Genomic DNA, 27991 nt, shown 5'->3' on the forward strand with positions numbered 1-27991 from the left:
GGGGGGGGGAGAAGGATGCCGGATGCTGGACAAGGCACTGCTGGGGATGTGTGCGCCTAAGGGGGCGTCCCAGGGCTCAGGGTGTTGATAGTATTGGTGCAGTGTGTGTGTGTGTCTGTGTTTGTGTGTCTGTGATCCAATGCACCGTGGTGATGTGGATCATTGAATCAAATCCTTGCTGAGCCCATGTTTAGGTGGCCACTACCTGCTACTTGCTTCCCATCTGCACTCCTCCAATGTATTTACCCCAGTGTATGTGTATAGAAATGTCTTCTAGACTGTACACACACACACACACACACACGCACACACACACTCATCTCCAGTCAAGGGCAGGACCTGGGGACAAGAGCACAAAATTGACAGCTTTTCAGGCAGGTGAGGGATCTCAGTGCAGGAAGTGTCCTGTGCAGCGGAGAGGGGCAAAGCCAGTGACACACACACACACACACACACACACACCCAGTGAGAGTGTCCTCGTGATTTGATCCCCTTGACTGCTAAGAGACAATACTTTACCCAGCCCCCACCTCTGCCTCTCTACCCCCACGGGTCTCAGAAGCTGGGAGCTTCCAGTGCTTCCTGTATCCTTACTCCCTGGGAGGGCTTGAAAACGCCCCACACACAGTTGCCTGTCTGTCCCCCCTCTGCAACAGTGATGGGATGCCCTGACAACCCAGATCCCATTTCCAAACATTAATAACTTCCTTAATCTCCAGCTGGCTTTTTCCGGATCAGTCTGGCCAACCCCTTCCCTGATTGGCAGGCTGGAGATGCTGGGCTCCTCCGTGGCTGCCTGATGTCCCCTGGACCCAGCCTAGCTTTCCTGTTGCTGCCCCATTCACGTCGTTGTGTTGACACATGGAGTCCTGTCCCCCACAACACGCAAGCTTCCCGTGCAGATTGATAGTTGCTGCCCGAAAGTTCTCTGAGCTGCAGGAGGAAGGGGGATAGGCAGAAGTTTCCAGAAGGCCCTGAGGGAGCTTTGTGGTCTGCCCTAGACCCACCTGGCCTTGGGGAAGGGCACTGACCAATCTCTTAGAAGAGGGTGCTCCAGGAGATCTGCTAGGACTGAGAGGGAAAGAGATGAGGGGAGGGATGGATTTGCCCTCAGCAGAACCTGGTGTGCTGGAGAGAGTGGAGCTGGGGTCCTGCCTGAGAGTACTGCTGAAGACGGGGTTTGGGCCACCACAGAGGACCTGTGGCTACCACAGAGAGACTATGGCCACCACAGAGGAGCTACAGCCACCCCAGAGGGGCTTCAACCCATGGTCTCCCCAGTGAGAGCTGACAGTTGTTTGGGAGGTAAGCTTGAGTAACAATGAGATAAGGAGCCCTTGTAGCATGATGCATTTGGCTGTTAACCAACGGTTGGCAGTTCAAATCCACCAGCCATTCTTCAGGAAGAAGATAGGCCATCTTCTCCATCAGGAACCCAATGAAGGATCAGTTGAGTCAGAACTGATAGGAGGGGTCAGGGAGACAGCCAGGACCAAGTCTTTTTGCTTTTTAACTCTTACATTCCAGCTCAGACCCAAGGTTTGAAGGATAGTAGAAGGGATACTTCCAGAAGGTGACTTTTGAGAACTTCCTGGTGCCAGATCCCTTACAAGGGAGAGCGTGCAGGGTCTGCCTTTGTAAGGCTCCATTCCAGGTGTGGGGCTCGAGGCGGTGCGGAGAGAAAATCCAAAACTCAGATGATATGATGAGAGCCAGGGAGATTGAGGGGCTTGGCACATCCGGTGACATCTCATCCTTCCACCGGGCAGGGGAGGGAAGTCAGAGTGAGATGGGGCTTGGCCAGGGGGACACAGGGATGTTGGCAGATCTGGAACCAGGACGCAGGCTTCCCTGAGGCAGAGGGCACCCCACACTCACGCACACCCTTCAGGGAAGCTTGGCTGCCAGGCTCCCCAGACAGGCGGCTCGAGGCCTCCCGCAAAGGGGCTGCAGCTGGCAGGAGTACCGGAAATGCGGCCGGGACGGCTTTTATTTTGCTTTCGGGAGGATGGAATAATTGACTGTTGTGGCTGTGGTGTTGGTGCACATGACAGGGTGTTGTGAAACATGTGTGCGCGTGTGTGTGCGCGCGCCCGGGCATGTGTACTCTCTCACTCAGCAGGGCAGCGGCAGCCCAGTAGCTGGTGACAGTCACAGGGGTCTGACCCAGGCCCGTGGCCCGTGAGTGTGTGTGAGGACGCTTGGTGGAGGCCAGGAAAGTTAATGGTGCCAGGCTCCGCATGAGCTAAATTTAGAAACCTAAACCGAGAAGGTGAATGGTGCTCACCTTCCCAGCAGCAGGCCCCGTGCAGCCGCAGCCTGGCCTGCCCTCTGGCTGAGGGCCTGGGGGGACCCTCCCCTGGCTTGCCTTACCCTGTCCCACCTCGTGCTGATGCGGGGAACTCGGGGATGGGAGAGCTGCCAAGGGACCTGGGCATCCTCTTCCTCAGAGACATTGGGCAGCGTTTCTTCCTAAAAAGGAGTGCACCCATCCATTTCTGCTTCACAGGACCCCAGACGGCCTCGGGCATGGCCCTGAGCTGGGGCCGGCCATGGGACCCTCGCCCAGCCCCCGCTGCTCACGTCACTGGCTGCTGCCAACCTTGCCCTGCAGGATGCCACCCCCACCATCTGGGGGTGGTGACGTGGACAGAGTGACGTGGCCAGGCGCCTGAGAGCCGTCTGTCCGTGGCAGAGGGAGCCGTGTTTCTGGGAGCTGGGCCAGAGCCCCAGAGACAGCTGGGAGGAGGAGCCCATCCTGGGGGACAGGGATGAAGTGCAGGTCGAGGGGGCAGGGCAGGTCTTGGAAGTGTCTCAGGGGCTGCCAGGCAGGGAGCAGGTGCCTGGGGAGCTGGCTCCCTGGCGGTGCATCCTCATTGTGGGTCCTAGGACGTTGTAAACCCTGTCCTGTGACTCCCTACTCCCTTCCTCTGAGGCCCCTCTCTGGGTGGGTGGGAGTGTCCACTCCAGCCCCAGTAATGACCCTGGTGCTGTCTTCACAGGGCAAACGCTACAAGAATTCCCTGGAGACGGTGGGCACACCAGACTCGGGGCGTGGGCGCAGCGAGAAGAAGGCAATCAAGTAGGTGCCAGGCTGTGCGTGTGGGTGGGCACGTGCCGGCAGCCCGGGGGTCAGAGCTACCCCCAGACCCAGCCAGTCACACGCACTTTTGATGTCCCCTCACCCCGGACGCCGTGCTCTCAACTCCCCCATCCACAGCTCCGCAGGATCTCCAGGGCTCTGCTTTCCTGCCTGTGCCCACAGAGTTCTAGAGGGTTCTGGAGACCCCTGCCTCTCTCTCTTGGGCTGCTGTCTCTGGCCCTAGCCAGGGGTCACCTCCTCCGTCAGCCCAGATTGCTGATCTCCATGCCTGTCCCTGCATTCACTCCCCCGGTTACTCACCCGTGTCACACACACTGACCCAGCCCCCAGCTCAGCTTCCCTGGATGGGACAGCACCCCAAGCTCCTGCCCCGGATTGTATCCTCTTGCCATGGTCCAGGATCTCCGCTTAGACCCCAGTGATCTTATGACAGAAACCCAAGGCCAGTGAGCCAGCCCGAGGCCACTCGGGCAGAACTCACAGAAATGTTCCTTCTCCGCTGTCCTCCCCCAGCCCTGCCCCTCCGCTTACTGCCCCTGCCTTGCCCAGCTTTTCCCATTTCTTGAGAGTCCCCCTCAGGAGACAGACCTGCCTTCTCACTGCAGACCACTCTGGCCAGCTCGTTGCCCAGAGTCACTGGGGAACACCAAGAGACAGTCCCTCCTGGCTGGGGTACAGGGGCCAGTGTCCCCTTCTCTCTTGATGCCTCTGGGCCTGCTGAGCAGTGGCGGGCCCCAGGTCTGCTCTCTCTCCTGAGCCCAGGCTTCCTGGGAGAGACCCCATTTTAGGCTGGGCCAAGCCGGCCAGCTGGGAGGCGCTGTCCAGGAGCGGAACCCCAGCATCTCTGATCTCCCCTCCCCAGCCCCTTCCCTTTTGCCCCTCCTCCTGGTTGGTCTCCCCTGCCCCCACCTTATCCATCTTTCTTCCTTCCTCTTGCTCCCACTTTTATTCCTCTCCCCCTCCCTGTGCTCCTGAGGGGCCCACCTCCTCCAGGGTCCTTCTGCTGCCCCCTTGTTTTTTTCTCATCTCTTGCTCTTTTTTTTCTCTCCTGCTCTGACCCTGTTTTGGCTGGGCCTTCACAGAAGCTGTGGGTGTGTGTCTGTGGAGGGGGGTGGTAAGTGGAGGGGCGGGCGGGCTGGGGTTGAGGGGCGAGGAGGCGGCTGTGCTCTGCGAGAGGCCACGCAGAGCCTTTGAAGTTGGTTTGGTTGCACACTCTCCAGTCTTCAAAGCAGAGAGCTGGCAGGTCTCAGGGGCTGGTATGGAGCACCGGCCGCAGGCTTTCTGAAGGCAGAGGGACCACGTGGGGGCAGCACGTGGATGGCCAGGCCCTGTGTGATCTCCAAGTGGGGGGGAGAGTAGCCAGTGGTGGGAGGGGGCTGAGACTTGTCTCTGCAGGGTGACTGTAGCTTTTCTGCATAGGGACGCCATGGCAGGGCCAACGGTCCTGGAGACAGGCTTTCCAGCACGGAGGGCAGGTGGTGGACATTGGGTTCTGTCAGGCTGGCCTCCTGCCCGTGTGAGCTCTCTCAAGCAGAGAGGCCATCTATTTGTTAGATCCCATCTATTTGCAGCCTTCTAATACTTGTGACCCACAATGCGAGGCTGTCCCCAGCCCTGCTCACTCTGCCATCAGCCCTCTACACCCAGGGGAAGAAACCTCCATTGACGTTTTTGACGTTTACCTTCCCCGGAGTTCCCAAGCCTTTGCCTCTGCTATGGAAAAGCAGACAGGGCCAGGCCAGTGAGGGTCAAGGAGCAAGGCTGGCCCACCAGCCAGTTGCCCTAAGGGCTCGGGGTCTTCTCCAAAGGATCAACTCATTATCAGGAGTTCTGGGAACATACATACATGCTCTAGCCATGCTTCCCAAACTCTTCCTCAGAGCACTTGTGAATCCACAGGTATCTGTGCATAAAGGGTTCCATGGCCAGCAGGGTTTGGGGAACCGTGCACACTGCACTTCCCTCTGGAAGTCACAGAATCATCACTAGTACAGGCTCTGAGAAGCCCTGCAGTAAAGGAAGTGGCGTTTTCCAGACTAAGGCCCTCTTTTTCTGGTACTGGCCGGGCTCAGCCTGAGGGACGCCGAGCTGCTCAGCACACAGGGTAGCAAGTGAGGCTGCCAGTTCTGACCCAGTGGATCTTGTGCTCTGGGGTCCGATGGCCCTCATTGTTGGAGAGCTGGGGTGGAGGCGCTCCAAATGCTCCATCTCTCTGTTCTTGACTTTGAGGGTCTAACTACCCCCCCACCCCCTCCGTGTATGATACCCTGCTCTGAAGGCAGAGGGACCTCTCTGGTGGAAATGGGGTCTTCTTTTGAAGAAGCATACTCCCCTGGGGTTTCCACAGGAAGGGGCTTTGGCTCCTAGTGGCCTGTCTTGCCTCTCCCACCCCTGGTCCCTGTGAGCTGGCTCAGGGCCTTGGCTTTGGACCTGGTGTCAGTGAATCGTTTCACAGATAGCCCCTGGGCCAAAGTTTCCTCTGAACCTGCGGTGGCGGCCCAGAGTCTCAGGCTGAGAAACAAGAGAATGGCCAAACTCTCAGAGGAGAAAGGCCGGACCCCTGCAAGGCCATGTATGCTGGCTCCTCAGAGGGTGTTCCCTCCCACAGTGCACCCTCACTTGATCCAGGCCATTGGCATAACCTCAGGACACACCTGCCTCCTCCCCCCAATCTTCCTCTGAGCCCTTCACCTAGAGACGTTCCTGAAGGCCCGGGCCGGACTCCTTTCCAGATGTCCCTGTGATCTGGGACTGTCCCATGGATCCTCCATCTCTCCAGTTCTGGTCCTCAGGGCCCCAAGAGCCTGGCAAGCTGGTAGAATCCTGGTCCATCCCTTCTCTGACTGAGGGTGCGCCCTCACTTTTCAGTTCATGTCTTCTGCCTAAACCCCTTCAACATATCTCAGCATAGGAAAGTCCCTACATGTGCAGAGGTGCTACCGGTTTCTTCAGTATGTGCCATGGAGGATGGGGTGGGGAGCTTGGCTGCAGAGTCCATCCCAGATTCAGCAGTTCCAGCTTGGAACTGGGGGGACAGAGGGAGAGGCTGTCCCCAAGTCAGGCTGGGGTTGGCAGGTCCATCTTGATTCCAGGGGCCTAAGGCTGATCCTACCCCATCCAGAGAGGGGCAGGCACCCCACCCCAGACCCTAGAACAATGGACTGAGGCCCCTTTCGTGAGCCTGAGCCCCTTCCACGGGAGGCTAGTGAAGGAGACCTAGAGGTGTGTTCCCTGTTCAGGGGGAGGGAGACCAAGCCAGCACATTTGGAATGAACAGAGAGGGGCTTCGCTGGGGTGCTTCCTGTTTCACCTGAAGGCAGGGCAGAGGAGTGCAGGTGGTCAGCAGGGACCAATGGTTAGTGGGGGAAGAGGAGTGGGTGGGACAGGATGACCATCTTGAGCCATACTTGCCAGTGGGAGAATTGGCAGCTTAGCAGTTACAGCAAACCTTCTTGTTTGACAGGCGAGGAGACTGAGGCCAGGAGGGTAAGAGGCCCTCCCAGTCCTCCAGCAGACTCGTATAAAATCACATGTATTTTTCAGCTCGTTCTAGCCAAAGCCAGCACCTTCTCCCCACTCCCACCTCACCCTACCTCCAACCTTGTCCCCAGGTCCTTGTCCTCACTGTCCCCTCCTCTCACGTCTCTTCCCCCCCCACCAGCTCTGAGGTGCGAGGCTCCTGTCTGCACGCCGCAGTTTTTCTTTCTGTGCGTGTGTGTGCGCGCGCGCGCGTGTGCTGTGCGGCTTCTCCCGGCTCTGGAGCGAGCGTGTGCGCGCGCCTGTGTGAGTGTGTGTGCGCGCGCGGGGGGGCGCACGCCGCGGTGCCCCTCGCCTTTCTTCCTCCTGCAGGCGCAGACCCTCGCCCGCCCACCTGCCCTCAGCTCAGTGCGCCCCGGCCCTAGGGCCCCCTCTCCCCTCCGCCCTGCAGGACTTCAGTTCTTGTTTCTTCTTGTATCTCCCTGTTTTCTCCCCTCTCTCTCTGCCCCTCCAGTGATCTAGACAGAGACTTTTGGAATAACAATGAGAGCACAGTGCAGCAGAAATGGAGCTCCTACCCTCCCAAGGAGTTTATTCTAAACATTTCACCCTACGCCCCTTATGGCGACCCACGACTGTCCCTCAAGTGAGTGACTTTACCTGGTTTAATCATATGTACCGAGTTTCCGCGCACGCCCTCCCTCTCTCTCTGCTCCCCCCTCCCGGCCCCCCACTTCTCCCCTCCCCTCTACTCCTCCGCCCTCCACTTCCCACCCCTCCCCCCATGGGCAGGCTGACCATGGAGACGAGCAACCCCTCCTGCCCCCTCCCCTGGCCTGCCTGCCCCTCTCCTGTCCCCGCCCCCAGGGCCAGCCGGGCAGGAGCCCCCTCCGAGCCCCGCCCCGCCACCCTTTGACCCCGCCCCCTGTGCAGTCAGGCTGGGGTTGCCCGTTTTTTGGTCCCTCCCTGCGGTTGTGGCTCGCTCTCTGCTCCCGGCTGTGTGCTGCTGCCGTGGCTGCTCGGTGGTTGGTGGTCGGTGGTCGGTGGTTCGTGGCGGTGGTGGCGGTGATGGTGGTGGTGATGAACTCTGACTAACACGGCTTTCTCTCTCTCCCTGCCTGGGGGCCTCCTGGCCTGGACAGCCCGCTCTTCCTCCGTCGTTAACCCTTCGTTGTCCTGTGGGATAGAGTTGGAGGTGGCTGCCCTCCCTCCCACCCCTGCCGCCCCTGCCCCAGGCGGTGGGGAGGGGCTCCCCTCCGTTGTCGTGGTGCGTTGTTCTCCGGCCCCAGCCCGCCCGGTCCCCCTCTCTCCTCTCTGCAGGCTCCGCTATGAATCCATGTGCAGTGCTGACGTCTCTCTCTCTCTCTCTGTCTGTCTCTTGTCCGTCTGTCTCTCTCCTCCTCTCTCACTGTCTCTTTCTTCCTTTTATCTGTCATTGTTTTTCCTCTTCTTCCACCCCTCACCCCCACGTGTGGCCCGCCCTCTCTCCCCCACCGCCACCCCCGGTGCCCCTCTGGCCCGGCTGCCTGGTGCGCGCCTCCAGTGGCACCCTCCTGTCCGGCGCCAAAGTGGCCGCTGCGGCGGGGCTGGCGGTGGAGCGGGAAGGCCGGCTGGGGGAGAAGCCGGCGTCGGTGCCACCACCCGGAGAGGACGCCTTGAGAAGCGGCGGGGCTGCCCCCAGCGAGCCGGGCAGCGGTGGCAAGGCGGGGAGAGGCCGCTGGCGGACAGTGCAGAGCCACCTGGCCGCAGGGAAGCTCAACTTGTCCAAGTGAGTGATGGCACCCCATGGCTGCTGGAGCTGTGAGCTCAGGCCTGTCCCTGCCAGGGTGGACAGCGGGACCCCTGGCCTGCCCGCTGCTGCCCCCAGAGGTGCCACCCGTGGCCCTTGGCTCATTCCATCCCTTCACAAGACTCTCCCATTGTCCCTGCCATCAGGCACAACCAGCTCAGCCATCCAGTCTGTCACATTCCAGCCTCTGGCTGCTGCCCCCAGCCGTGTCTCTATGAGGGACCAAGCCATTCCATATTTTGCCCTTTGGGCAGCTTCATTTCAGTCCTTGGGTCATCCCATTCTCCTTGATGAACCATTGCAGTCTTCAGGTCACCCTTCCACGAGCAGCAGGTTGTCCATCCTTTGGACCATCCCATCTTCAAGAGCTGACCCATTCTCAGCCTACTTCTATGCTACCCACCATGCTTTCCCTCTTAAGGCCAGCAGGTGGCTCTAGACCCCGAAGTTAAGCCATTTCATTTTGACCATCAGATGACTGACTCCATTGGCTTGTCCCAGTCTTGCTTGTTCCATAACACCACAGCCGCCGAGCTGTCCCCATTGACTCATCCTCATCTCAGCCATTGCCACTGGCTGTCCCCGTCTTGGCCAGCAAGCTCTCCCACTCTCAGCTGTCGGGATTGTGTGTTCTTGGTGGTTGGGTTGTTTAGCCCCAGCTAGCTTCTCCTTTCAGATGGCAGCGGGTGGTCTGGGCATAAGGCACACGAGCTGTCCCCTGTTCAGTAGCTGAGGTTGCCAGACCGACAGTCCCTCCCACTCATGGACAGTGAGCATAGGGTTGGTCCTGCTCTCAGCAGATGCTGCATCCACACAGTCAAGGAGGCAGCCTTTTTCTCATCTTGGCATTAGAACTCCCCAGCTGCCCACACTGAGACCGCGTAGGCCCGAAGTCCTTTGAGCTACGACCATGCTCACCCATTGGCATGGAGGTTCCATTTTCCCCTGTTGGAACTGCCTCCCTCCCAGCTGGTGGAGCAGCCCCCAACTTAGAATGCCACCTGCCCTCACCCTTCTTAGCTGTGGTCCCTGAGACCCTCTTCAGAAGGCCTGCAATTCCTACCATTGGGACCTTGAGGACCACCACCATTTTCTTGTTGGTCTAAGGGAGTCTAGCCCAAGTTCCCCAACATCTCACCTCAGAAGGGTCCCGCAGGGAACCCCCACACCTCCTCAGAGCCAGGCCCAGCGCCCTGCCCTCTCCCGGCCTCTCCGGCCACAGTCTCCAGGCTGGCTGAAGTCTCCGTGCCATCTGCTGGCTCCGGGCCTGGAGGAACCAATTTTAGTTTCCTGTGACTGAGAGGTTGTAAATTGGACTAATTTTGGATGTGATAGGAAACCAAAATGAGGTCAGCAAGGAGGAGGAGGAGGTGGCGGCCAGAGTGCCCTCCTCCCTCCGCCTCGGCCTGCCCTCCGGGGACTTGTGGGCCTACCTGGCCGCCAGGCCTAGGCCTGTCGCCTGTGGTGGCCCAGACTGCAGCCCGGAGCCAGACGAGGCAGCTACCCCTCCAAGACCCCAGCTCCAGCCACGCTGCGCTTTCTCCTCTCTTTCGCTCTCTCTCTCTCTCTCTCATTTTCTCTCTCATTCTCTCTCTCTGTGCTGTTCTCTGGCTTTCTCTTTTATTCTCCTTTTCTCTCTTCCTCTCTCTCAGCCCACAGGGGCAGCCTAACTGTTGCCTTTTGGTTCCCAGGGTAGGCTCAGAGGGGAGCAAAGCCAGTGGCTGGCTGCAGTGGTGAAAATGGCTCCCGGGGCCCTAAGACCTTCGCCCTCAGGCAGGTGGGGATCCTTGACTCACCCGTGGCCCAGGGGTCAGCAAACTTTGCATAAAGGGCCAGATAGTAAGTATTAGGCTTTACAAGCCATGTGGTCTCGCTCACAACCATCCAGCCCTGCAATTGCAGCACCCAGTCATGAACAGGATATGAATGATGGTGTTCCAATAAAACTTTATTTACAAAAACAGGCAGCAGTCCAGATTTGGCTCACAGCCATCGTTTGCCACCCCTCCCTAGGCCATTAGATAAGGAGCGGAAGGAGGAATCTGGAATCTCTAAGTCCCGGGGAGGAGAAGTGACTCCCCTTAAAGTCATTGGTCTCTGGCTCAGCTCTGTAACACTTTGGCCTAGCCTGGGGGACACACAGAAATCTCTGACCAGGGGACAGAGCAGGTGAGCTACCTAGGGACATCACACTCCTGTGTCCATTGGCCACTCCCCACTGGCATGGAGGGCATGCCCCAATATAACTCTCCCCGCTAGGTCCTGTGGTGGAGACCACTCGGCTTTTTTGATACCCATTTTACAGATGAGGAAACTGAGACCCTGAGTCAGAGTCACTTCCAAAGTCCCATGGTTAGTTAGAGGCAGAGGTGGGTTTGAACCTAGGTCTAGCCAACCCGACCCCTGCTGCCTCTGGCCAGCCGTGGCCTATTTCCTGTCTGTCCTTGCCCTCTCCAGTGCCATTCAAAAATGCTACTGGACCCATGAACAAGTTTAAGAACACTGGACGGACGTGACTGTCACTCTGCTTTTGGTCAGAACCACAGCACAGTGACCAGATGCTGTCCTGGGGCTGCCTCTGCATCTACTTCTCTTTCCTTGCTCCATCTCTGAAAGACACTTCTGAGAGCTCTGGTGGCCTGGTGGTAGGGAGCTATACTGCCAACCCAAAGTGCAAGCAATTTGAATCCACCAGCTGCTGTAGGGGAGAAAGATGGGCAGTCTCCTCCTGTGTGATTTACTGCCTCTGAAAACCCACTGGAGGGTCAGCTGTGGGTCAGTTCTGACTCCATGGTACACAACAACAGCCACACTTCCTTGAGAGTCAGGAAGAGTTCCCAACCAACAAGACGAGGATGACAAGGACTCCCGAAAGGATAAAGATGTGGCTCTGAGCCCAAGTCCCACCTGGCCACAAGGCTGAGCACGTTAGGTTACCCCTGCACCTCCACAGACCAGGTCTAAACACTGGTTTCCCCGGCCGCACCAGCGTTACTAGGCCAGCTATACGCCGGCCTGGATTCCCACCATCTCTTAAAGAGCAGTAATATTGAAGGAGGCGGCAGACATTCCTGGTGTCCCCCAGTGAGGCCATGGGAGGAGGTGCCAGCAAGCTTGTCACCTCTCCCACTCCGAGATGCCAGGCAGTGCCCGGGCCCAGGGACCCGCCTTCACCACGCAGCCACAGCCTGGCCCGCTCAGACCAGCCTAGTGGCCCAAAAGGACTAGCTGAGCCAGGGCCAGAGGGTGGGGTGGGTGGGCCGTCCTGGGGCCTTGGGAGGGGACGAGGACTTGGTGGTCTGGTGAATCGGCAGCAGCAACGGCGGCAGCGACAACCCTGTTGGAGGCCTGGCGAGGCCCAGCTGAGCGCACCCTGCACAGGGGGCCCTCCTCGCCCTGGCTCTAGGCATCTCTCCTCCACTGTGGTCCCTTCACCGGCTTCTCCTTTCTCTCCTCTCCTCCACCCGCCCAAGTTTCGAGGACTCCACCTTGTCCACGGCCACTACCCTTGAGTCTATCCCCAGCTCCACGGGAGAGCCGAAATGCCAGCGACCCCGCACCCTGATGCGGCAGCAAAGCCTACAGCAGCCGCTGAGCCAGCACCAGCGGGGCCGGCCGCCCAGCCAGCCCACCACCAGCCAGAGCCTGGGCCAGCTGCAGGCCCACGTGGCCTCAGCGCCCGGCCCCAACCCCCGGGCCTATGGCCGGGGCCAGGCTCGCCAGGGCACCTCGGCCGGCTCCAAGTACCGGGCAGCCGGCGGCCGCAGCCGCTCCAACCCAGGCAGCTGGGACCACATGGTGGGGCAGATTCGAAACCGAGGCTTGGACATGAAGTCCTTCCTGTAAGTCCTCCCTTGGAGTGGCCGGCCCTCCTCCTCGCCCAGCCCCTTCCCCACAACTCCTCCTAGGAGCCCTCCAGGCCCACGCAGCTCCTCCAGGGAACCAAGCCCACTTGGTGACACCCCTGCCCAGCCTCTCCCAGGCTTGTGCTGAAGGCACCCTCACAGAAGGATTCCTCTCACAGCCACTCCCTTTAAGGGTCCCAGGCCCCATTTGATGCCTCTGGGGTTCAGAGAAAACCCCATCATCCCAAAAGCTAAAAGAGGCCCTAGAAGATGCTACTGAGTTCCCCCCTCCCGTGTCATCCCAGGCGGCTCCCACCAGCCTTGGCATCAGCTCCTGTGCCCTCTTACTCTCATCCCGAACCCAGGCCCTATCACTCCATCCCTCTGTCTCCTGCCTTCCTTTGCTGTAACCTGACTCTGCTTCCCTTCCTGCCCCAGGCCCCTCCCTCCTCCCTCGCCTTTCTCCTTCCTGCGTTCCAAAGAGGTGAGCCTGTCCTCCTCTGTGACCTTCAGTATCTGCCTGCCCTCCAGCTCCTGCCCCGTGTAATAACTCCCCAAGACAGATCTTTAAGCTTTAAGAAAGGCTGTTTTTAAATCCGAGCCTTCTTAGGGGCGCATGGGTCTGAGAAGTAGTGGTAGACCCTTGTGTTGTACCATCTCTTGGTCCTGCCCTCACTTGGCCCCTCACCATCTGGCCCCCTGGGCATCTGCACTCCAAGGCCAGGACCGTCTGAGTGGCTGTCCTCCAACACCTGCCTCCCCAGCCTAAGGCCTAACGTGAGCTTCCTTCCAGGGGAGGGGTCTTTCCTGGGACACTCCCCACCCCTCCCAAGCAGGAGGCCCACACAGAAGCCTGGAGAGGAGAAAGACAGTCCAAGCCAGCTCATTGACTAGAGGTGGACCACCAGTCACTGGGAGCATTCTGTCTCTGACTGAGACCTCAGCCCCAGGAGAGGGCTGGCCCTGGACGAGGGGTCCCCACAGAGGAAGAGCAACAGAACTGTACAAAGACAAACCAGTCCTCGGTGACTCGCCTGCAAATCCAGGCTACATCCTCTATGGGTCCCCACCCAACCCAGGGGCCCTGCGGATCCAGCCGCATTCCTGCAGGAGACAAGATGCCCTGCAGAGCTTCCTGGCTTCCTGGTGGCGGTCTGTTCTGGACGGATGTCGGGACAGTGCCAAGGATGCGGGAGAGGCAGGGAAGTGGTTCTGCCCGTGGCTGGAACAGAACTGGGAGCCTGCAGGAGCCCCTGTCCTCCCGACCTCGAGCTGCCCTTCTACGGACAACTCATGGGGCTGTGCTTGAAGCATCAGATGGTTTACGCAGGCTCTAGGGAATGAGGAGACCCCAAAGGAGCCCCTGTGCACCCACCCTTCCTTGACCCCTGGCTAGCCGGGATCGGATGAATGTCGCTGCGGTGCCAGTGTCCTCCTCAGCCCACTGGACATTATCCATACCTCTGCTCCCCCCTGCAGCTCCCAGGCCCCCTCCCAGAGATGCCAACCCCCACCTCCTCCCTGTCCCTCGCTCCAGGGGTCAGCCAGCCCTTTCTGTCAGAGGCCAGGTAATTCATATTCTAGGCAGTGGGACACATAGATCCATCACAATGTCCTCTTTTCCTTATTTTTTATTCCCTCCGAGCAGCCCTTTAAACATGTAAGACCATTCCTAGCTTCTAGATCATTAAAAAAAAAAACCCAAAAAAAACCAGGATGCAGGCTGCTGTTTTCCGACCGCTGCCTTCCAGGTTAGCTGCGCAGGCGTGGGGGCCCTGCTTGCCCAGACTCTGGTGGTCCGGGTAGAGAGCCCAGGATGGCAGCCCCCCAATGCGGGGAAACCCTTCCCACCCCAGCAGCTCCTCCCCACCTCTCTCCTCCTCTGGCCCCTCGTTCTCACCCTGGTGGCCGAGATGCTGCAGAGAATGACAAATTGGCTATTTATGCAGAAGAGCTGTTTTGTTTTTTTAAGGAGAGCAAAAGGAGTATCTGAAAAATGCATTAACCAGGAAAAAAACATGTTGTTGTGGTTGGGTTCGCCTTCCCCCAGCTCAACCAGCTCCCAAGCAGCCAGATGGAATTTTACCAACTCTTACCCGTGTACCGGTGGGCAGAGAACAAAGCAAATGAGGATTTGTCCTGAGGGAAGGGGGGAGTTGCTTCCCCAAAGTTGGAGGCTGCTGCAAGCATCGGCTCAGGGTAACCACTCCCAGGACAACAGAGACAAAGGAGGAGAGCCCCTTAGCTCCCTGTCTCTGCTCTGACCCCGCTGGCATTTGCTGCTCCCAAGAGCCATCGGTCTTTACCTCTCATCTCCGAGGGATATTCGCTTCTAACCTGTTGATGCCGCTTGCCCACTCCCCCTCCCTGGGAAATCACTAGAGCCAGCTCCTGTTTTCTAAGCATGGCTTTCCTTATAAGTGATTTAATGGTAGAGTCCCAGCCCGGGATCCCCTCCTTCAGGGAACCTTCTGAGCGTCCTTCCATCTCCCCTCGGAGACTGTGGGGCCTGCTCCAGCAGCACAACACCCCCACCTTGGTTCTGCCTGGAGACCCAGTGGTAGAGGAGCTCTGAAAAGCTGATGCCTAACGCTGTTGGATGGTTTTGAGGGGCAACAGGCCACTGACATGCCACTTTCCTCTCTGGAAAAATCCAAGTGACCCCTCCGAGCTCAAGATGTTCTCCTGCAGGCTCTGGCCCCACCCCGCTGCCCCTGTGACTCCAGAAGACACTTCGCTTCTCCTGGGCCGCACACACTCGCCTTGTCTGGGACACCTTCCTCTCGCCATCCTGCTGAGATGCCGCACCTGCGTGGCCCCAATGCCAAGGCCCTCGCTTTCTCCTTCTCCACCTTTACTGTTTGGTATCTCCTGAGCTGCTTCTCCAACAAAGACCCTCGACATGGAACCCCGAAACCTTCATGGTGCCTCAGAGGGGTACCCAGGAGGCCTGTGATGGCAGGAACACCTCTGAGGATTACTTGCCAGGGACTTCCCATCTCCTCTGACGGGCTATATAGGACCTGAGGGCGAATTCCCAAGACACCGCTTGGTATCCTGGCTATCTGGTCACCCCTGACCCAGAGGTATCTTCCTGAGAATGCCGGACGCAAAAGAAGCTACTTTAGAACCACTGACACCTCCCGCCGCCCCCCCTCCAGCACAGGCATGCAGAGTGCAGTGCCTGTCAGCTCTCAGTCCAGCAGTTCCTGCCCACGTGTCCCAACTCACCTGCCAAAACCTGGGCAATATGGCGACGGGACCCCAGCCTCTTCACTTGGCTAGAGCCATGTGACCTCTGGCCTCTGTGCAGCCTCTGGAAATCTGTAGCACCCCAGGGCATGGGCTCCTCTTCAAAGACCCTCATTCACACCCCAAAACAGCCTGGGCTCCACACCTCTCTCTTGTACCCACTCCCACCCCACCCCACTCTGCTCTCCAGGCAATGACTGTGCTGAAGTTTGGTTTCTTTCCCGCAGGGCCAGTTTCTTACACTGTTTTCTTCTCTCTCTTTTTCTCTGTCTCTCTCTCTCTCCTTCCCTCGCCCTTGCCCCTGCCCACGGGGCCTCCTTGCTTCCCCCACCCCCCGCCCCGGCCACTGGGCTGCCCACCCCGGGCAGGGAAGGCCGGATGGTGGTGCTATCCTTGGTCTTAGGGCTTTCGGAACAGGATGACTTTGCCAATATCCCTGACCTGCAAAACCCAGGAACCCAGCAGAACCAGAACGCTCAGGGGGACAAGAGGTACGCGCCCAAGCGAGGGTCTGCAGCGGCGGCGGCAGAGGAGGCGGCGTGGAGAGGCCCAGGCCTCGGCTGGCCCTGGCGGCTGGACGAGGTGGTGCCTGCGGTGGAGGTGGATGCTGGCAGCGGGCAGACAAGCCCCCTCCCCAGGGGGCGCCTCGACACAAGTCCACCTTGGCGGTGCCCCTTGGGTCTGAGGCCACGTGGCCGTCCTGGGACCATTCTGGATCAAGCCTGCTCCCCGGGCACGCTTGCCCCTCGCCCGGAGCAAGCCCAGCCTTCTCTGCCCCATCTCCTTGCTTGGCTTCCTCTGCTGTCCCTTCCATCTTTCATCTGCCCGCCCCCCCTGCCACCCCAACCCAGAAATCCCTGTTTCTCTGGTGGTTGCTGGGTGAGGGGATGTCAGGGAGGGGCAATAGCCCGTTCTCCCTCATCCCCGCTCCCTCAACCTTCCTCTTGCCTGGAGGTCCCTGTAGGGTGGGGGCTGTACACCCCTGTACCCCGCTTCAGGGGTGCGACTGGGCTGTGCAAGGAGTGGGAGAGGAAACGGGGGTGGGAGGGTCTGAAAGCAGAGAACACAGACATGCAAGAGAGAGGCCTGGTGACAGGCCAGACAGACGGCTCCTGAGCCTGGGGTACAGGAGGGCACAGCTGGCCACAGCGGGCTGGCCACAGCGGGCTCCCCACTGGTGGCACTGTTGCTGTCCATCCTTTAAGGTCCTGGGAGACCAGGAGCCATGAGTGTGCCTATGGCCACAGGCTCCTAGGAGGTTGGGTGTAAATGCTGTAACCTCGGCCATCAGGAGTTCAGGAAGTCCTTCCAAATACCCCTATCCAGGAATGATGCTCTTGGGAATGGGGACAGATTAGAGGTCCCTGCGCTCAGGTGACATTATACAGTGACAGGAGACGTGGCTCAGGGCGGCCTTGAGTTGGGCGACCCCATGCCTGTTAGCCTCCAGTGGTGAGAAGAGAACACAGATTCTGGGTCAGACTGCTAGGGGACCCGTGGGTGGGTGGGAGCCCAGCGGCCAGCTCCCCTCCCGCTTTCAAGCTCTGGCTCTGTGACCTTCAGCCAGTCCCAGCCCCTCCTGGGTCTCCACTTCCTCATCTGGCAGATGCAGACACTGCCCAGGGTGACCCCTGAGAGTGAGGCCCCAGCTCTGACATGCTAACTTGTTAATGAGGAGGGTGGGCCCTGGGGCTGGATGGATGTCAATGCTGTGCGCTGAGCAGGAACTGTATGTGGAGGGGCGACCATGCTGCTGCCCACAGAGCAGTCAGGACAGGAAGGGGCTTGCCGAGGCGGCCTCTGGGTGCTTGTGGGCTGCAGAGGGGTGGACAGGCCGACTCCTCTGTCCCTCTTGTGGCCTCTCACTTCTCCCTGTGCCTACTCCATAGTGACAAATCTGTGGCAGACAAAGGGAGAGGGCCCAGGACAGGACAGGAGAGTGGCCAGTCCTCTTCCTTGGCATAGACATGATCAGCCCTGGGCCTCCGTCCAGGTGTGCAGTAGGGGTGGGGCCTGCCATCCTGTTCATGTGGATAGGGCAGGAACACAGTTTCCTGGGCGACAGGCAGGCCGCTGGCCATGGGGAGAGGTGCAGAGAAACCTGGGCTCTGGCGGCTGCTGGGAGCCCCAGCCCCTGGCGGGGAGAGGTGTGAAGCGTGAGGGATCAGGTGCAGGCTGGAAACAAGATTTCACATCCCCCATGTGTTAATTAACTGGCTCCATTTTCACCCACAGCCTATTTTTACGTCCCTGGCACTCAGGTCTCACTCCATATTTTAACACACCCATGCCTTCTGATCATGACATCAGCTTGTCCATAACCTGTCTTTCCTTCCTTCCTTCCTTCCTTCCTTCCTTCCTGGGAAAGGCGGGTGCGGCGGTGGAGGCCACGGGGCCATCCCACCTGGCCTGGCTTTCCGAGTGGACACATGCCATTCCCATCAGCCATGCTCACCCCATCCTTCCAGGCCCCGGGGGTCTCCTGGGAGACTGGCCACTGCAGAGGAGCCCTGAATTGAGAGCACCCTTCCCGTTTCCGCTTCCTCCACATGATCTCATCCCAAGGCCCCACCCCTAAGGGTTTCAGAGCTCCACCTGGGTTGGGGGCAGGCTGGGCCTCCCCTTGTTCCCCTCTACTTGTTTCTAGAGTGAGATGGACAGCCCTTAGATTTTTGGGGAGACCACCTTCCATTCCCATTCGGCCTGTTAGAGATTCAGGAAGGTCTCCTGAGAGGCAGAGGGCCCATAACGAAGAATGGCCACTCCAAGCCCCAAGCGAGACGTGGGTATGTCCACAAATCAGAAGGCACAAGGAAGGTCACTAGGATTCCTGGTGGCCTTGAAGCCCCCCACCCAGAACCTACCAGTCCTGAGCCGCCTCACCAGACAGCAGGACACCCACAGCCCCTGGAGGGAGGGAGGCCCCGGTGCCCACACCCAGCTGTGCCCATTCCACGCTCACCCATCCCAGCCTCATCCCCTTCGCCATTGCTCCTTGGGATCCAAATGGTTTCCACCGTGGCCCCACCCCCACCCCGAGTGGGGCGCAGGGTGGGGACCAGGCCACCCCATTGCTCTCCTCGCTCCGAGGCCACCATGTTTCTCCAGCCCCGTGTGTGTCCCCTGCCTCCTCTCTGCCTCTCCTGTCGGCGCCTTGCTCCTCCTCGCCCCTGTCCACCCGTCTGGCAGCCTCCCTCACACGTCTTACTAACCTTTCTTTGGTCCCCCTCTCTCTCTCTCTCTCTCCTCTTCCTTCCTTCCATCTGCTCCCCACAGGGATATCCCCTGGGCCGGTGACGGGCCACTCGGCCTCTCCCTCCACCTCTCTGTGCCTCTCGTCCTCTCTGTCCCTCTCTGTCCTGTGACCTCTGACAGCTTCCGTGGCGCTGACCATCTTTCCCAGGCTGCTTTGCAGCTGTGCTGACGCTGTGATGTGGCCAAAATAACTCCGACTTTCTCATACCTTCAGCAGTCAACCTCGCGCGCTCTCCTCTCCGCTCTATTTTTAACCTGACTTTACCTCTCCAGCTATTTCGGTCTCCTCTTCCTCCCCGTGCCTGTCTGCGTGAGCACGTGTCCACGCGTATGTGTCCGTGCGTGTCCCTTATGTGTGTGTGTGTATGTGTATGTGTGCGCACACAGGGGCCTGCACCTCTGTGGCCAGCCCCACGTCTGGGAGAGGGGGCCAGGCCGGGTCAAACCAGGCCTCCACGGCAGGTGTCTCGTGTGATGCTCGGGGTGTTCACCCCCAAAACAGCCCCCTGCTTTTTCTGTTCCAGTCCTTCCCAATTCACGTGCAGGCCTTGGCATGCCTGGGTTTACCCAGATGCATCTGCTGCCGGGATCTGGGGGTGCCGTCACAGCTCTTCTGGCCACCCGCCTGGTGGCTCCTGGCCCCAGTCTGCTGGGAGTCTTGTGCTCATCTGCACGTGTTTGTGTGTGTGCGTGTGTGTGCGCGCGTGCCTCGTTTATGTATGTGTGTACGCGCTCTACAGCTGGATCCTGGTGTCTCCCTCCAGGCCCAGCCTCTGCTCGTGCATGTCTGTCTGTCTGCCTGCCGTGGCTGCCTGTGGGCTGGTGGCTGGTCTGGCCCAGAGGCCGTGGCTCCTGTCCAGCCCGTGTGTGTCTCTTGAGTCTGTGGCCGTCACAGCTGTTCTATTCTAGCCTGTCCCAGCCTCATGCTGCCAGTCTCTCCGTCTCCTCCTGCCTGTCCCCCAACCCCCTCCTCCTCATGGGACATTCCAGCCTGGTCCTGGGCAGGCCTTTGGGCCCCCTTCCGGTCACCACCCAGCCCCTGGGCCAGAGGGCAACTTCATGGGGATGGCATGGAGTCAGAGTGTACACAGAATCTGATGTAGGATGTCAGATTGAGGGCGCCAGTGTGCCCCCCGCCTCCGTCCCTGGAAGTGACCTGATGAGGTGTGCAGAGCACAGAATGCAATGAGGGTGTACATGCACCGTACCCCGCACAAGGCTCTTTCTGCGAATTTAGATCGAGTGGAGACTGTTTTAAGTTAGACTCATCACATTCCAAGAGTTCAGTCACCACATGCGGCCGGGGGGCAGCGACCTAGGGCCTCCCAGTGACAGAATGCTTTGGTCCCCCACGAGGTTCGGCTGGACGGGGCCTCGCCTGGCCAGTCTTACGTCTGCCAGTGGGCAGAGCTCATATGTTCCTCTTGAGCAAACACACGTAGGGGCCTCCAGGAGACAGACGCTGGGCATGTTTGCAGAGAGGGATGACGCAAAGCGAGGCCCCGGGCTCGCCAGCGTGGAGCCTGCCCAAGGGCCTCTCCGGCTGGGGTGGGGGGCAGCCTGCTTAGAGAACACTGTGCCCCAACTTTGCTTCTGGGGGGTGAGAGGAGGGAGCACCCCAGCCAAGGTCGTCGTGGGGCAGAGCTGACATACATACGAGCTACAGGGAGGAGGGATGGCACTCTGGTTTCCAGGGGAAATCAGGCCCTCGATGGACAAGGTGAGGGCAGCCAGGGCCTCCGGATGAGCCGTCACGCCCAGGCCTGTGGCGCCCAGCCCACACCCACCTGCCAGCCTGTTCTCACCTGGACTCCCCCACCCCCAGGTTACCCACAGGCGGGAAGGCGGTGAACACAGCCCCAGTGCCGGGCCAGACGCCCCACGATGAGTCTGATCGCCGCACTGAGCCACGCTCCTCTGTCTCGGACCTCGTCAACTCCCTCACCAGCGAGATGCTTATGGTGAGCTGGGCAGGAGGCCCGGGACCTGGAGGAAAGATGGGCAGGACAGGGTGGTCTCAAGAGAAAGAAAGTTAGTGGCATGGACAGGGTCTCCACTCAGGAAGACTGAGTCCGGGGCAGCCTGGAAGGCCAGGCCCCATGTCAGGACCGCTCAGCACTTGTGACCTGGGTTCATGTCCCAACTCTTCCCACCAACATTACCTCCCCGTGCCTTGGTTTCCTCATTCATCAAGTGCTAATGTCTGGATTACAAACCTGCTACCTGTGGTCCCTGAGCCGGCCAAGGGGGACAGCGGCACTGCCCCATAGGGTTAGCGCTGGGTCTCATTTCTGGTGGAACTGATGCTTCCCCAGAAGACTGAACCCAGCGCTTAACCTCTGCACTACCAGGCCCTGGATTTAAAAAATACCTATGCAAACCTACTCTTGGGACATGTTTTCATGATCCTGGAGGAAGGGCTGGTGGGCATCCCTCCCTCAGAGCAGAGTCCCTTTGAGTCCCCCTGCCGAGCCCGTCTCCCATACCCAGACCAGGGACCTCCTGGAACTGGTATTGCTGGGGGCAGCTGAGGTCAGAGAGTAGAGACTGGCAAGCCCGAGTCTATGAGGGGACAGCTGTGCCGGGTCCTCCCAGCTGTACCCACATCCCTCTTGGACTACACCCCCACCTGGTGGCTTTACCCCTTAGAGTTTGTCCGAGGCCCACAGGGGTGGGTTCTCGTGATAGACCTTTCTGGCAGAGGTGAGCCAGCCTTCAGGCTTGTCCATGCTCCCTAAAGTGCTCTGAGGGTCCGGCCTTCAGGGAGGGTCACCACTGGAGAGAGAACTCCGTCATGGGGCAGCCTGGGATTTGAAGATAGGGGTCAGAGGTCTGGCCTCCAGAAGCTGTGAGGTTGGGGACATGGTGCCTGCTCTGCTCAGTGTCTTGGCCTGGAGCAGGTTATGGCCCCTCTGAGCCACCGTCCTGGAGGCCTAGAATACCTGGACCCCGCTCTTCTGCCACCTCTATCCATCCGTCGTCCCCACTGCCCATTTCCAGCCCCGAGCATCTCATGAATGCATCGAATCATTTGGGAGCTTATTAAAGCGCAGGTCCTGAGTCAGTTGCCTTAGGCAGGGCCCACAGTGGACCTGGCTTTGGGATCTAGATTAGAACATGAGTTGTCCCTGTCCCAGATCTGGTGTCCCTTGAGCCTGTCCCCCTAGGCCTCTGCATGCTTGATCCTCCATGACTCTCTCCTTTTGCCCCTGTCCATGTGGACTGGCCTCTGCACCCCCTCCTCTGGATAGAAGGGCATCACTAGCCACTCCAGACTAGTAGCCAGGTTCCCAGAAGGGACAGCGCTTCCCCAGTGCTTCCCTTCTACCCTTAGGGAGGGCCAGGCAGCTGCAGCCAGCAGGATAGGCAGGTACCACCTCTCTCTCCATCACATCCTCAGGGAAGGAGGTGGACGCTTAGGCTAGTGCCCAGCCCAAGGCCAGAGCCAGGCCAGTGTCTGCATTAGGTGCTGCTGGATCAGTTCTGACTTGCAGGGCCACATGTACAACAGAAGACACTGCCCAGTCCTGTCTGAGCCCATGGCCACTGTCACCATGTCCATCCAACTCGTTGAGGGCCTTTCTCTTTTTCACTGACCCCCTCCCTAGCCAAGCACATGGCTCTTCTCCAGGGACTCAGTGAGTAGCACAGGAATAACACCCCCCGTCACCATGACCTGGCTGAGCCCCTGTGGTCCTCAGGCCTCCAGATGTCAGAAGTTGGGGTCAGCAGACAGGTTGGGTACTCACAGCTGACCAGAAGCCAAAGGAAGGGGCTGAGGCTGGGGGACTGAGAGCAAAGGCCCTCTGCCTGGCACTGGACCCACTAGGAAGCTCCCCACTGCAGCCTTCTGCAGGAGCAGGGGCTGGGGTAGCATCTCAGGGGGAGGGATGGCCAGCCCTGTTGCCATGGTGATGGTACCATGAGCTGCCCCAGCCTGTTAATTAGTCTCAGGGCTGTGGCCATGCTGAGAAAGGCTTGGAGCAGGCATAAAGCCCCTGCCTCCTGCGAGGTGAAGCCCACCTGTGTGACAACAGAGGGCCAGGTGGCCAGTGGGACCCTCAGATGGGACTTTACTCTCCAGAGAGAGGCAAACAGCCTCTGCAGGGTCTCAGTCACAGGGCCCGCAGGGCAGGGCAGACAGTGGGGAGGAGCAGAAGAGATGGCAACCCCAGCAGACAGGTTTGGGGTTCCGTCAGCAAAAGCCAGGTTCTAAGGGAGTCAGACAGCTGGGAGCTCTGGGAGCAGAGGGCACTGTGGGGAACCTGGCCTCGATTTGAGGGGCCCAGGAAGGGGCTCTGAGATGGCCAGGTCCAAGCATGGTCAGAGGGGGGTAGTTGAAGATCCCCCTTCCTTGTGAGGAGGAACAGGAGAGCCGCTCAGCCCTTACCCTCCAGCAGTGACTGGTGACCGCCCAGACACTGGCCCTGAGCATGAGAGCTGCACTAGTGACTGGCCCTTCACCAGGGTTCAAGTTCCAACCCAGCCGCTTAGTCACAGGTATCCTGGGGCAAGTCATCTAACCTCCCTGTCCCCCAAACACAAATTGGACTCTAGATGTACCTGTCTCGTTGGTTTCTAAGGAGTAAATGAGGTGATTCGGCTGCTGACACCCAGGGTGGAGCCTAGGCAGGGCGCCCAGCTGACAGGGAACAGCACTGACTCCGGTCAGTTCCAGCTGAAAACCACCTTGTCCCCTGTGGACAGAGTAGAACCGCCCCCAGGGGGTTTCAAAGCTGTAAATCATTACGGGAACAGACTGGCACATCTTCCTCCCAAGGAGGGCTGGTGGCTTCAAACCACTGATCTCTGCATTAACAGGGCTCCTCTGACAAGGGCTAGTTCCTGTGGTTCACATAGTTTTGCTGCTTCTCACCTGGGCCGAGTGGGTCCAGACTCACTTGGGGGGAACGTCTCCAGCTGCCCGGGGAGGGAGACTGCTTTGACGTGTCCCTCCTGGCTGTGCCGTCTTGGACAGGTGACTTAACCTCTCTGAGCCAGTCTCCTCAGTTAGAGGCAGATGGCAGCCGCCTCGCCGGGCTGTTGTCAGGATTCAGTGAGAAGGTGACGTAAAGGTCTTCGTCCACGGTAGGTGTGCACTGGGCATTATTGCTGCCCGCATTTATGCTGAGGGTTTCAGAGCTGGGGGTGGTCCCCCAGGATGGAGGACAGGCACAGATCAGGCTTGTGCAGGGGGCTGGTGGGGGCGAAACAAGATGCAGGGCTTAGCTTCTTCCCGTCTCCATCCCCCAGTGACCAGGTCCCACCCTGGCTCTCACCCAGCCTCCTGAGAAGCCTTCAGGCACACAGATGCATCTGGGGTGGGGCCCAGCCCCAGGGGATTCAGGCTGGTTTGAAACCCACCCTTAGGTACTCTGTGTGCAGCCAGAGTTGAAGAGAGTTGGCTGAGATCCCCTCTCCAAATGTGCTCCAGTCCAAACCAGTGACCATGCTACGAATTCCAGCTCGTGACCCCGGGTGTGTCAGGGTGGAGCTGTGTTCTGGACAGTTGTCATTGGCTGATTTTTCCAGAAGTAACTCACCAGGCCTTTCTTCCGAGGTGCTTCTGGGTGGACTTGAACCTACAGCCTTTCACTTAGCAGCGGAGTGTGTTAACCGAATCGCCCACCACTGCTTCCTTTGTTCTCAGCATTGGGCTGGGGATTCTCTTCCAGCCTCACCCTCCATGTGCCTGTCCATTGCCGGGTCCCCGCGCACGAGCCCCCTTTGGGGATGGAGACTGAAAGCAGCTGTAGCCTCTGTGCCAGCTCTCTGACACACATGTAACACTGCTCTCATCTGGAGCACTCTTTAAACAATACGACCCCCAGGTCCACCCGAGCCCGAGCAAATCGGCCCCTGTGTGTGGGGCTGGCACGCTGTGGTTTAAGCTGTGTTTTATTCATGCCTTACACAAATAGACATTGCTCCCCAAAACTCACCGCTCTCATTTTGCAAATCACCTCCCCCTCGGTCCCCCAGAGAGCCACTTTCCAGAGAAGAATCTTGCTAAAGCCATTTGAGATGTGAATACTCTCCCTGATCTGCTTTGCAGCCCAGGTTTTTGTGTCAGTGTGTTTCACAGTGGGCCCCGCATGGCAGCGTGGGAAGGTGGGGTGGGAGCTTCAGGACCTCAGGGCAGCACTGGGACAGCTGTCACCAGGGAGAAGGCAGTCTATGGTGATGCTTGGGGACGGGGCAGGCCAGGATTCAGGGGGAGGCTGGGGAGTCACACATCCCCCTGAAGTTCAGGAGATGAATGTTTGGTCTACTCCATGTATGACCTTGGCCTTGGCACTTGCACTGACTCCAAGCATCTTCATCTGGATATGAACTTGAGTGACCACCACCACATGGGGACCAGAGGGTGGAGCTCCTTGGCAGCTGCTCTGGCCTCAGACACAGGGAGGTCCCTGGGTTGTGCTGGCCTGGAGTGTGGGGGGTGGGCCTTGGGGAAGCGAAGTCCTTAACCTCACTGGCCTGTCCCTGCCCCCAGCTCTCCCCAGGCTCTGAGGAGGACGAGGCCCATGAGGGCTGCAGCCGAGAGAACCTGGGCCGGATCCAGTTCAGCGTTGGCTACAACTTCCAGGAGTCCACGCTCACCGTGAAGATCATGAAGGCCCAAGAGCTGCCAGCCAAGGACTTCAGCGGCACCAGCGACCCTTTCGTCAAGATCTACCTGCTGCCAGACAAGAAACACAAGCTGGAGACCAAGGTGAAGCGCAAGAACTTGAACCCCCACTGGAACGAGACCTTCCTGTTTGAAGGTGAGCCCGGTGCCACCGCCCAGGTCCTGACGCCGTACGTCCACACATACCCAGCTGGCCTCACACACAAACTCATGAACACACGCACACATGCAGACACAGGTGCACCTTCACGGACACACAGTGTGCGAGCCCGTGTGAACACATACACTTGCACACAGCCACAGAGCCATGTGCCTCGGCCTTGTTTAGTTCAAGAATTTTTATTTTATTATTTTTCTGTGTGTGTACCGGCAGATCAGATCTGACTGGTACAGGAGGAGATGGCCCCTCCTTCTCCAGCAGAGCATCTGGTGGATTCGAACCGCATAACTCTGGGATTGCAGTGCAGCTTCTTGCCACTAGGCTACCAGAGCTCACTTAGTTTAAGAATTTAATTTTAGCAGAACCAGCATCATAGCCAGAGACCAAGGAAGAAAACTGGGGTGGGCCTAAGGTTTCCGCCCAGAGACAGAACTACCCACTCGGAGGTGAGGGGGAGGCAGAGAGGGAGGGCGTGCCCACAGTGTAGTGCCGATGATTAAGGCTGTGTGGCCTTCACCATGTTCCTGAACCTCTGGTCCCCGATTTGTAAATCAGCAGTAATAGTAAATCATACCCAAACACCTCTCTCTGTCCCCCAGTCAGTTCTGCCCCATAACAAATGATCTATACGACAGGCCTGAATTGTCCATAGGGCTTCCAAGACTGTAATTTGTGTGGAAGCAGACTGCCTTATCTTCCTCTCATGGAGTGGCTGGTGGATTCAAACCACCAACCTTGAGGTTAGCAGCCAAGCGTTTTAACCACTACAGGGATTAAACACATTTATGGAGCCCTTGGGTGATGATGCACATGGTTAATGTACTTGCTTGCCAACTGAAGAGTTGAAAGTTGAGTTCCACTCAGAGAGAGATGCCTCAGAAGAAAGGCCTGGCAATCTCCTTCTGGAAGAACACAGAATTGAAAGCCCTCTGCACACACCTGCCTCGTTTAGAATCCTCCCAGCAGCATCTAGAACCGGGAACAGAGGTCCTCTGTACATGTGGTTAGAGCAGCGTCACCAGGACTAAAATACCTGCTCGTGGAACGAGGGCATTCTCTGCTCTGAGACAGACCCCTCCCATGCACAGGAACTCCAAATTCCCTGGATTCCTGGAAGCCACTGAGGCCCACGTCGTTCCCTCTCGTGTAGCCCCTCTGTGAAAGATCAGCCTTTAATCTCTCCACGCTGGGAGTCATGGGAACTGGGAAGCTGGGTGTGTGAGCTGGACTGAGCGAGCGGCAGGTCCTTCTATCTCAGAAACCATAACCCTTTCCTAACAGCCTGGTTCAGTCAATAAGATTAAATCCCTACAATATTAAGTCCTGTGGCTCCAGACTCCTGGTGCCCCAGGACCCTGGGATCTTTCCCACTGGGAGTCCCTGCCACCCAGCACCTTGTGAATTGGCAAGGTGACAACCTACTCTCCCACTCACTTGAGGCTGCATGAACCCCTTTCTCTATACATCACAGTGGGTGCTGATTTAAAGATGGTACCCCCTAGTGCAAAGGAGCTCTAGTAGCCTAGTGGTAATGAGCTGCACTGCCAACCCAAAGGCATGTGGTTCAAATCCCCTAGCTGCTCTGAAGGAGGAAGTCGGACAGTTTCCTCCCATGTGATTTACAGCCACTGAAAGCCCACTGGAGGGTTAGTTCATAACAACAACTCCCCCCAGTAAGAGACTCTAAGTCCAGCTCCGATACGCCAGCCCCTTCCACCAGCATTTACAAATCCAGCATCAGGTGTGGGCTCAGCACAATCATGGACGTAGTTGTTACTGTGTGCCATTGAGTCAGAACCAACCTGTAGCTGACCCTTCAGCGGATTTTCAGAGACGGTAAATCACATGGGAGGAGACTGTCCATCCCACTCCCGCAGAGCAGCTGGTGGATTTGAACCGTGTGCCTTTGGGATTGCAGTGCAGTTTCTTACCATCAGGCCACCAGAGCTCCCAGTGGATCCTAGAGGAGGCAGAAAATGTGCTACCACCATGGTCTTCAAGGTGGTCCCAATCTCACTGAAGACAAAGCTGTGGAGTAATTAAACCAAGCACAATGCCCAGCGCCTCCAGAGCCCAGTGTGAGCACCCCCTGGTGGCAGTGGAGTTGTGGTGAGGTGTCTTCTGGCTGGTTCCAACTGAGACCCTGTGGACAACAGAACACTGCCCAGTCTTGTCCCCTCCGAGCAGTGGCCGTGTTTGAGCCGCACTGTCTCAGCTGCTGTGTAACCATCTCGCGGAGGGGCTCACCAAGCCCGACGTTCTTCTCCAGGGACCGGACCTTCCTGACAACATGTCCCGAATAGGTGAGGCCAAGTCTCGCCATCCTGACCTCTACAGACCATTCTGGCTGAACTGCTTCCAAGATAGCTATGTTTACTCTTCCGGAGGTCTACGGTCTATTCCATATCCTCCGTCAGCACCACAGGGAGCTCTGGTGGCCTGGTGGGTCAGGAGTTACACGGCCCACAGGCTGCTCCAG

At 58.6% G+C, this 27991-nt stretch overlaps 1 protein-coding gene across 1 annotated transcript in view; it reads left to right on the forward strand.

The window, feature by feature from the left end:
- The window catches only part of SYT7 (synaptotagmin VII), a 70811-nt gene that overhangs the window by 29425 nt on the left and 13395 nt on the right, over positions 1-27991 (forward strand). The window contains exons 3-5 of the mRNA XM_006899836.1: positions 3003-3082; positions 20547-20682; positions 25218-25488. Coding sequence (XP_006899898.1) covers positions 3003-3082; positions 20547-20682; positions 25218-25488 — 487 coding nt within the window. The remainder of the gene's footprint in view (positions 1-3002; positions 3083-20546; positions 20683-25217; positions 25489-27991) is intronic.

Source organism: Elephantulus edwardii, unplaced genomic scaffold (assembly GCF_000299155.1).
Source record: "Elephantulus edwardii isolate Elephantulus edwardi_28Jun2011 unplaced genomic scaffold, EleEdw1.0 scaffold00268, whole genome shotgun sequence".
Lineage (NCBI taxonomy): Eukaryota > Metazoa > Chordata > Mammalia > Macroscelidea > Macroscelididae > Elephantulus > Elephantulus edwardii.